This window comes from Glycine max, chromosome 16, assembly GCF_000004515.6.
Source record: "Glycine max cultivar Williams 82 chromosome 16, Glycine_max_v4.0, whole genome shotgun sequence".
NCBI lineage: Eukaryota > Viridiplantae > Streptophyta > Magnoliopsida > Fabales > Fabaceae > Glycine > Glycine max.
The window spans coordinates 1,534,782-1,545,765 of record NC_038252.2 but is presented as its reverse complement, the minus strand read 5'-3'; the positions used below and the strand labels follow the sequence as shown (position 1 = coordinate 1,545,765).

Here is a 10,984-nt window from a genome sequence, read left to right as displayed (position 1 = left end):
CTCTCTCATAGTAATTCAGAAAAGTTCGTGCAGTGAATCCAATCATGGAAACACAAATCCCCAATTTCTAGGCCTACTTAAAGACCAAAGCAGGATAAGGAATTCCTCCATTCTATAGAATTCATCAAATTAATTTTTGAAGCAACCATCAATCAATTCAAATAACATCGATCGCTGCAGCTAGAGTTTGATACCAGTGAGTTTAAATCAAAGTGAAGAAACGCGTTCTAGGACTTGGGTGCTGTGCAATCCAAATGACAAATTGAGAGGAAATTTGTGCCAATCAATTTGTCGTAAGGCTAGTTTGAGTTTGATTTGGGTGCTTCATTTTGATTTAGGTGAATATAAGAGATAGGGGGGTTTAAGTTTTGTCTCGAGTTGCATAGTAGAAGGGGGTGTAGTGATCTTCATTAAAAGAAAAAAAAAGGATACACTTAAAAAAAAAAAAAAATGGGATGTAAAGTAAAGATGGAAGGTATATTTGACAACTATCTTTGTTTAATTTTAAATTTATTTGATTGAATTCAACCAACATATATTCTTAAATGTACACATAATGATCATCATAATAAGTGCTACATCATCAAAATGATGATGTGATCATAATGATATCATTAGAAATAAAAGAATATCATATTTATAAACCCCCCTATCATGCTTAAATTAGCAAAGAATCCCACAAGGAACTCCTTTTTTTTTATCCTTTAATTTCTCTTGATTAATTATGGGTAGTTTAGTGATCATTAAAATGTTTTTGAAAAAATATATAATAATTAAAAAAAAAAGATATGAAACAAAAGAAATGATCTTTTAAAAAAAAACATGAATAAACTAAAAATTATCATGTGTATTAATAATCAATACTCGCAAATCATATGATAATTTATTTTATTTGTGTATAAAAAGATCTCTACGTACAAATTTCAAAAACTCTGAAGACCTTTCACCTAAATTAAAAGCTCATTAACTGGTGTCTAATATTCAAAATGAGATAAACTAAAGTTCTTCAACTAGTGTGCGCGCATATTTTTGTCAGCAATATGGTTGAGCTAATTTAATCTTGAGCCTTGAACATGTCCACGCATGTTTCTTTTGAAAGTCCTCTGATCCAGAACTTGTCGTAGTATTCTCTGTATGTGAAGTTTGTGTACTGCGCAGGATGTTCCTTGTCTACGAGTTGTGGTGCTGGTTTTATCAATGCATCAGGTGAAGGGCAATAGAATGTTGGAATGGACATTCTCTCCTTCTCACAATTCACCAATGCTCGATGCAGCACACTCTTGTACCTATCGTTGCTTATCACCTAATTTTCCAAAACCCACAACAATGAGTATAAGTATTTATAAAAACAAATAAAAATGTTATCACTCTTGCCTCATTCTTAACTTTAATTTAGTATTTATATGGAACCAACATACAATTATAAACTCTACACATAAAATATAAATTACTGATTCATATAATTGATATGTTATCATAAGCACGCGTCATGTATGGTACATGTGACTCAATTTGTGTTTACTAATAATAATAAACTGTGATAGTAACAATGAAGGTATGATACTCGAGTTCATCAATAATTAACAAGATCTAATGCGATTGGAGAGATAAGATACAGGTCTAGCTAAGAAATATACATAAAATATCAGTCAAAGAGTATATAATACATCTCGTTAAAAAAAAATTAGTTGTTAAAAAAGAAAATATTAAATGCTTCTTATTTTTTAATATATATATATAATTACTACTTTATTTATTTTATGGCAGAAAGGATCTAGAATTATTCAAGCTAATCAGCATGTGATTAATAATTGAATATAGACTGGCAGGTCCGTCAGAGTTGCCCATGTTTTTAAAGAGACCAATAAATCATAATTGTACTGATGCCTTAGTCAATAAAGGTTGTATCTCAAGATTTTGACACCTTTTCTTCTATATTACTAAAAAAAAAATACTTTTAATTTTAATTTTTATAGTCTTTTAATTTAATTTTCTTAAGTGCTCATACTTAAAGTTTAATTGAAATCAATAATCACAGTCAAAATCTTAATGATTTCAGAATTTCAATAATTTTAAGAATTGAAATTAATAATCATACACCCTATTTGAGGAACAGATTAATTTGACCGTAAATTCTTAATGAGATTGGTTGTCTTTCTTGACTCTGCAAAGAGATATATACTTCTTATTTCACAAACAAACTAATTTGACGGATTTCCCTAATCTATCAGACTATTAGTAGTATTAACAATTACTGTAATATCCCAACTGGATCGAGAATCACGATTCTCTTCATTTAACAAAAAAAAAGTTAGAGACGAGGAAGTAACTATAATTTGAATATCGCATGCTAAAAAGAGAAAGACACACCAAGAAAATTAATAATAGTACTAGTAAAGCCTAAACAGATGTCAGTGAGTTCCGTTATAACGATTCATACATTAACAAAAAAAAATTATACTACTATTCTGTGTTGAATAATTCTAGTAAATCCTTCTAGTGAAAGAAGATGAAATAGTTAAGAAATAAGGCTACCCTTTTTTGTATTTTTTTTCCCTCTTTGATGACATAATTAATTAAAATTTAATATTTAAAAGTTGAGTGAAGAAATTAAATACCTGAATTTGGTCAGCAATATTGACAATGAAGGTGTTAGGAACAGGATTGACGGTTAGCCACTTGCCATCATGGAGGACTTGCAAGCCAGGGACTTGATTTTGGAGCAGAATAGTAATTGCATTTGGGTCAGCATGAGCTGGCAAACCATATGTTAACTCTGGCTCAGGACATGGAGGGTAGTAGTTTATGGCCATGTGCTGCCCATGTTTCCCCAATGCTTTGTCTATATAATCCTTTTCCAACCCCAAACTCTCTGAGATTGCCTCAAGCAACTTCAGTGATAAACCCCTCATCTTTCTACTATACTCCGCCACATCTTCCCTGAAATTAATAACATAAACTAAATGATAAACTTATTTTTTGCAATAGTTATCCTTAAAATCATAAACTTGGATCAAATGCATTTTCCAATATTAATTAATTGATAATACTTCTTAACTCAAGAATAAAACACATATAATAGTACTTAATTAACCTGAAAGATGGAGGGTTGCCAGGCCATTCTTGAATGTAATCCTCAAGGGGGTGGCAGTGAAGTCTCAAGAAGTCTCTCCAGTTGGAAACTTTCTCAGTCTTGACATTGAAACTGGTGGAGAGTCTTGTGGTCTTGGTTGGGTCATCAGAGTAATTCTTCAGCCTCTCACTCTCCGGCAAACCAAAGAACTCTTTTGACACATTCACCATCTTGCTCACCACCTCCTCCGGAATCCCATGGTTCACAATCTTGAAAAATTAAATCACACCCACAAGCAAACAATTAATTAATCTTGAAAAAGTAATAACAATAATAACAATAATGTATGTGTGTATAGTTTGATATGTACTTGAAAGAAGCCATAATTTTGGCAAGCATGTGCAATGTTTTGGATGATTTGGGAATGATTGGAGCCACCAAGGCCTTGAAGGTCGATGATGGGAATAGAAGCAATGGAGGAGTGAAGTTGCTGAAGGTTTGGACGGTCACCAATGGGCCTGATGAAGTTAGAGGGAACACGATCAACGGTGGAGGCTAAGTCGGTTAACAATGGCTTTGTGGTGGCCATTGCTGGCTATGATGTGGTGGCTATGGAGGATGGTGCTGTAGATTCCTGCTACGGATTAGGGTATGAAAATTGATGAGGTTGGCACCTGAATTTATATTGTAGCCATGGGGTAATCGATTGTGCTTCATCCTTACGTAGTATGCATGACTTCAGCACTAGACCCACTTATGAGGTAATATATAATATATTCACTCACATGGTAATGCTTTAAAAAAACATAAGCTTTATTTTATCCATAAAAACAAAAACAGAAGTTTTATATGCAAATTTTATACGAATCCCAATTCCCGAGTACGTATCTGACATCAAATTTAAAGGTAGAAATATACATACATATATATATATATATATATATATATATATATATATATATATATATAAATAGAGTTAATTATGTTTTTAATTTTTTTAAAATTAGAGGTTTATGTTTAGTTTTTTAAATATTTTTTTTATTTTTAGACTCTTAAATTTTGATAAAAAAAATTAAAATATTATTTTTAAATTTGAGAGACTAAAAATATTTTTTTTATTTATAAAACTAAAAAATAAACATCTTAATTTGAGTGACAAAAACATAATTAAACCATTCATCAGCTATTGTTAAATGCCTCCTCATTTAGTTCTTTAAATAAAAATAAAGATAGTGTGCAATATTTTTAAAAATAAAATAAAGATAATAATGATGTTTAGTTGATATTATTTTAAATTAATTATTTCAAAATTAAAAATTAACAAAACACTAACGTTATTAATAGAAAATAGAACAAAATATCAAAATAAAATTTTGAAAAATATAAAAAATTAAAATAAGACTTTTAAAATTTAATATATTAAAACAAAAAATACTAAAATATAAAAAATCAAAAGTAACACTTAGTTTCTTTTTTTAAAAAAAAAACTTTAGTCTTTTTTATAACTATATTTTTCAATCTATAACATTTGAACATGATACTATATTTTATAACTATATTTTTCAATCTATAACATTTTCCAATCAAACTACACATCCTAAGCTAATTTTTGTTAAGTTTTCAATTCTATCTAATTTTTTTACGATGTTTGATGTGCACTAATTATAGTTTGCGTCAACTCCTCAAATTGTTTATAAAAAAAATTGTTATAAATAGTGTATCTTATGTTTTTGAGTGATTCCAAAGATTTAAAACCTAGACTCATTTATCTTTACTGTGATATAAAATTAGTTGCATAAATATTTGGAAAGGATTAGATTTATACACTAATCTTATTGGTTGTTTTGTTTGTCAATATTGTGAAACAATCTGAATTCTTTGATTTTTATAATTTTTGTAAATTTTTATATGATAAGTAAATTTTTTTTATTCTGAAAATGGGCTTAATTATATTTCCATCGAAGATATAGCATGAGCTAAACGAAAATTATTTAAGGTACTAAAATGTTAATATCTTTCAGCTGTTGTTATTGCAAAGTAAATTTTAAAATGAATTTGCATAGCTCTATCAACAAAATTGACTATTTTGATGTAAATGATTTCCAAACTTGATTTATATATGTATGTGAGTAAATTGAAATGTGCTCTTGCTGAATATAATAAATATCATAATAAACTTAACATAAATATAAGTCCTTGTGAATAAAATACGTCATTGACTTAGTAATTGTGTAAATTGTATGAAAATTATGTTGTTGTTGATGGATTGTGAATTTGATGAGTATACGATGATGTGATTATCATATAAATAAGAAGTGAAAGTTGAAACTTTAATAGTTTAAGATATCAAATGAATATGAGATTTCTGTAGAGTCCTACTAAAAAGACTTTCTCTTATGAAAGGACTTGTCACCTTCTAAAAATTAATTTTGGGATTTCGTAGAGTCCCTGGGAGCAAACCTTCTCCAATGAAAGGACAAGTCGCCCTCCAGAACAATCATTTTTCTGGATGTTCTATAAAGTTCTCTTGAGCAGACCTTATTTTGTGAGAGAACATGTCGTTCTTTGGATGAAACTGTACAATATTGCCTATTGACCTTATGAGAGGGTAACCTTTGTTTTATGTTCTTATAAAAAGCTATAATGAAAGATGTAATGATTTATAAGTCCATGTGAGAGAGAAGAGTTAAAATCTTTAACCACCATATACAATAATGATTTAAGTCCTTGTGAGAGGGAAAAATTGGAAGTTGTTAAATAATTATTGAATTGTCAAACTAGGCATGTATTGTTGTTTGACTTGTAAAAATATGTTTTCTTATTTCTTTTATATGAGAATTTCTTAAATTGATATATTGCATGAATTTTCGTTATATATTGTTTCATTTGTCTAGTTAGCTTATAGTTGCATTGTTTGTATGTGTGTGACTGCAATGATCGTGGCGTTCATGGGAGCAAATAGCAGAAACTTAACCTTGTAACCTTTTCTCTGTGGAGCTATGCCCTATTATCTAGGGCCCTAAGCAAGTATGGATGTTGCTTTTTGATGTGACTTTCATTATGATGGATTACTTTTGATACATTATGTTTCCGATGGTACTATTATGATGACCCATTCCCTTGATGCCACTGTGACTTTCGAGGAGATAATGCATACTCTTGGACATATCCCCTATGCGATTCATCGCAGGACTAGTGATGCTCATGATTGGTCGTGGTTGTGATCGTGGACATGACGGTTTTGGTGGCCTTGTTGACAATGGAGGATCATCTATTCCTCCTCGTTGTCCTTAGTGAGCAATGACTCTATGTACTTTTTTGTTAGTAGGCAAGTGTAAGGGAGCGAGTCTTTGTATTCCCTTCCCCTTTTGTTGTATTATATACGATAGAGGGTACATTGATGATTGTATTGCACACACTTCACTTACTTTTTTAGATATTCTTTATTTCTTGGCATGTATATATATCTAAAGAGGCATGAAATAGATGTCATCTCGCCTAGTACTCTTAGGATATGGATGTATGTTATGTAAAATAGGTTTATATATGTTTAGTTATCTATATCTTTACATTGTCATTAATCATCGTGATGTGAAAAAAATTAACTCACAATTTATAAATTAAATTAATTAAGAGTTTAATTGGAATTAAGATAAAGTAATAGCTCTAGTAACACATGGAGGTGTTACATTGGGCAAAGCACCCTAGAACCAAATTAACTATTTCAAAGACTAAACAATTACATATGCATCATCTATGAAGAAGTTTTTAACGAAATCAGGATTTGAGAGAAAGGAACATACTTCTATACTAGTCAAACCATGTGTTTGCAAAGGAATTTGCTAACATGTTTGACTCCCTAAAAACATGAACCACACTACTAAGTTGAAAAGCCAATAAATTTCCACAGATCATATCTACCAACTCGATAAAAGGAGTGTCAGCACAAAGCTATTATTCATTATTTTAACAGCCTTCAAGCAGTTAGACTATAAAATAATCTTCTTGCAGTCAGCTTCCTCTGCCATTCTCAAAACAAAAAACATTGTCCAAAATTCCACTTCAAGAGTAAAACATAACCTTAGTCTCCTAGAGAAGGTTTTAACAAGGTTACTTTTACTATCCCGAATAACCCCGCCACACGAAACTGCCTTTTATGGTCTAATAGATAATCACAATTCAATTTAACAAGAATCAATTCGATTTTGGGAGGAGACCACCCACGAGAATCAATTTATAATTTTTGTTGTTCATTATTAATATTATAAAAAATATAAGTGAAAACCAATAATTAATATTACTTTAAAAATTTAAAATAATAGTTATTTAAAAACTTTATTTTACACACAAAAAATATTATGGAAAAGAAAATAGTAAAAATATAATTTATCTTTTAAAGTTACTCCATAGTCCCTAAATATTGGGCGTTGCTATTGACATATTTCTAATAACTATTTATACCCCTCCAAACATGTTTTTTTTTTTTTTACAAAAAATACTCCTAACCTTCAACAATCCTCATTTTTTTGGTACATCCTTCAACAGTCCTCATAATACAAAGAAAACAAGGAAAAAAATTTGACAACCCCCGTAACAGGGAGTGCCAATAACAATGCATCATTTCACTATTTTTAATCATTCATAATAGTTTTAACCATAGACTATTTTCTCCTCTAAAAAAATTCATAGACTATATATATATCATATTTCATCATATTATTAACGTATATCTGTGATATTCTTAGGAATATTTCATTTTTTATTGACCAAAATTCCAAAATCTTATTAATAAGATTTTATAGTGATAATATTGTGTTAATAAAAAAAATTAGCATGTGTTTGGTTATGAAAAAATAAGAGGGGAAAGAGAACATTTTAAAATTATGACTGGATTTCAAATTTCCTTCTCTCTACTTTAATTCAAATATTTTTTTTAAATTCTCTTTCATTTTTTTTTCTTCCAGAAAATCAAACTCACCTTTAATAACAACAAGTTTAGTGTTTTTTTCATTTTCGTTCCTATAATTTTTCTTCTTTGTTTTAGTTATTATAAAATATATTTATTTTGTTTTTCGTTCTTAAAGCGGTTTATATAATGTTTTTTTTTCACTATGCAAAGTACTTTTTAATTATTCAAAGTATTATCTAAAGCTCTTTTAAGGATAATTTATCGAGACAAAATAAACATATTTTATAAGAACTTAAATAAAAGAAAAAATTTATCGAGACAAAAATAATTAAAAAAAATACTACATGAAAAAAAAATGTATTTAAATCATTCTAGTATTATAATTTTTAAAATTCAAATGCCACGAACTCATTGTTTAGAATTAGGGGTGGAAATAGGTTGGGTTGAGTTGGGCCGAATCCTACCTAAACCTAGTCTAGCCTGACTCATTTTATATTTTTACAGTTTAAGTCTAGGTCTGTTCGTCAGGTTTGTCAATTCATTTAAAGGTCTGTTTCATATTAAAAAATATAAAAATATTATTATTTTTAAACAAAATCAAATATTTTCATTGAAAATAATAAGATAGTTTTAAATCACAATATATTGATAAAATTTGCCTACAAACATTACATATGACATGCTATCAAAGTTTTTTAAATCACACAAATATATATATATATATATATATATATATATATATATATATATATATATATATTTCTATTATCCATTTATACTATATTAATTAAAATAATTTAAATAAAATAGTCATAGTAATAATAATATTTTTATTATAATATATTATTGTTAGATGGGTTAATTGATTAGACTTAATAAATTTTTCTTAAAGTTTATAACGTGACATATTTGATTAAATAATTTTTTTTAAAAAATCTCAAACTTAATCTATTTATTAAATAAATGAATTGGACAAATCAAACCTTAACCAAATCGAGACATAGACGGATAGACCCCAACTAACAGTCGAATCTACTTTCACTTTTATTTGAAATACACAGAATTCACATGTGAATAATATCATATCATTATTCGAAATCTCTAGATCCAACTATTTTTGTTGGTAGCCTACTAAAAGCTATTTTTGTTCGTGGCCTACTAACCTTCACCTAAGTCCTAATGAATGAAAACATTTCCCCAAAATTCCTTCTATTATCGAGGGACTTGAAAGATAAAAATTTCCTTCTATTCCCAAAATCACTTTTCACAAATACGGCAATGCTTACGCAATTCATGACCTCACAACACTTCGTCCACCAAGAATATATATCCTTCGTCAAATAATCTCTTAATTTTATTAATATATTATTAAATTAAATTAAATTTTCTTGAGTAACATCTTATGTTCAAATTTTGTAAAAAAAATATATACATATGATCTCATTATTAGTTAAATTTTTTACTAAAATTAATCATACTTCACACTAATAGTATGATTATATAATAAAAATCTCCTATTTTTTTTTCTTTCTATTCTACCTCTCACTTCTTTAACAGGGATTTACACTCGACGATGTCAAGTAATACTTTTTCATTCAATCGTTATCGGACAAAGTGAATATAATGCGTAGATTACCCTCTAAATTTAAAGTGAGTTAAGTTATACCATGAAAATTTTTGTTTTCCTAGTTCCTTCGACTGCACCGAAGAGTTTTTCCTCTGTTACCTCTTGGTCGCATGCATCAGCCAAACCAGCTCCCTTAATTTGCCCCTTTCATTAACGATTCAGCTGCATGCTAATTGCAAAAGTATCCATAAAAATTACTCAAATGTTTAGATTTATTTATTTTATTTTAAAAAAAATAAGTGTGATAAAAAATTTAGAAAGAAAAACGTAACGGGTGAAAGTCGTTCTGTTTGAAAATTGAACAAAACCAAACATGCAGGTCTGATCATGTATTTTTAATACACTGCGAGAACATAATTTTAAAAAAATTCATCATGTTTAGTACTACATAATACATTGTATTTAGCATCGCAGGGTGAGTAATTATTTAACGCCTCGATTTAATTCTTGATTCCAGACAGAGGTTGTGTTGTCTTCTTGGGTAAGTTGCATTACTGGTCCCCATCACTTTGTTCTATCTGGCTGCGTGATGAGAACAGAATCTACTAAACTAGCCTCCTGATGTTTCAATTCAATGTTAAAAAATCAATCCTCTCTTCTTGATCTTTTAATTAAAAACACGCATTTTTCATAAAAATTTATGATTAAGACTAATTTGTTTTAGATATTATTTAAAAAAAATAGAAAAAATCTCACATCATCTAAATATCATATCAAGATATAAAATATAAATGAGGAGGACTCTCACTTTATAAATTAATTTTATAATATTTGTGTTTATTTTAAATTTATTAAATCAATCAAAGTTATTAAATTCGATCGTTTACATAAAATCTAAAATGACTTACATTTTGATTTAAGTTTTTTAATTCTAACACGTTGACTCGATAATAAATTCAAAAATTCATCGAGTTTACTTAAAATTTATAAAGTTTAATTTTAAAAGAAAATTTTCACACTAGTTAACTTATAGATAATGAGTGAATTCATAAACTTGTAAAAAATAATGAATTAATTCAAAAATTTGATAATCATATAACCAATCATCTATTATATTATTTACTCATCAAGTTGATAAGTGTTTGAGAATACTGGAATTGTTGTCTTTGGCGAAGATAGAAGGAGATATATTATCAAACTAACCAACTGAATCTATATTGGATGTTCATGCGGAAAAGTTCTGCTATGGCATATGGTTAACGCGTTGGGAGTACCTATTGATGGAAGAGGGACCCTAAGCGATCATTGAACACAAACCTAGCAAACAGGGTTAAAAGCGGTAGATAGCCTGCCTCCTATAAGTCGTGGTAAAAAATAACTTATAATCGGAAATCGTCAAACTGAAAAAATAACTATTGCTATTGACACCATATTA

At 28.6% G+C, this 10,984-nt stretch overlaps 1 protein-coding gene across 1 annotated transcript; it reads right to left on the bottom strand.

The window, feature by feature from the left end:
* Positions 1-874: 874 nt before the first annotated feature.
* On the bottom strand, positions 875-3,721 carry LOC100788012 (protein DMR6-LIKE OXYGENASE 2). Its single transcript, XM_003548033.5, has 4 exons — positions 3,444-3,721; positions 3,095-3,342; positions 2,619-2,940; positions 875-1,303 (listed from the first exon to the last, which is right to left on the bottom strand). The coding sequence occupies exons 1-4, from the start codon at positions 3,660-3,662 to the stop codon at positions 1,055-1,057; spliced, it is 1,038 nt and encodes a 345-aa protein (XP_003548081.1). The 5' UTR covers positions 3,663-3,721; the 3' UTR covers positions 875-1,054.
* Positions 3,722-10,984: the final 7,263 nt, after the last annotated feature.

Coding starts and splice junctions, on each gene's coding strand:
- LOC100788012 (XM_003548033.5), bottom strand. CDS start 3,662: ATGGCCACCACAAAGCCATTGTTAACCGACTTAGCCTCCACCGTTGAT. Junction 2,941..3,094: donor GGCAACCCTCCATCTTTCAG/GTTAATTAAGTA, acceptor TATTAATTTCAG/GGAAGATGTGGCGGAGTATA. Junction 1,304..2,618: donor ATATTGCTGACCAAATTCAG/GTATTTAATTTC, acceptor TTGGAAAATTAG/GTGATAAGCAACGATAGGTA.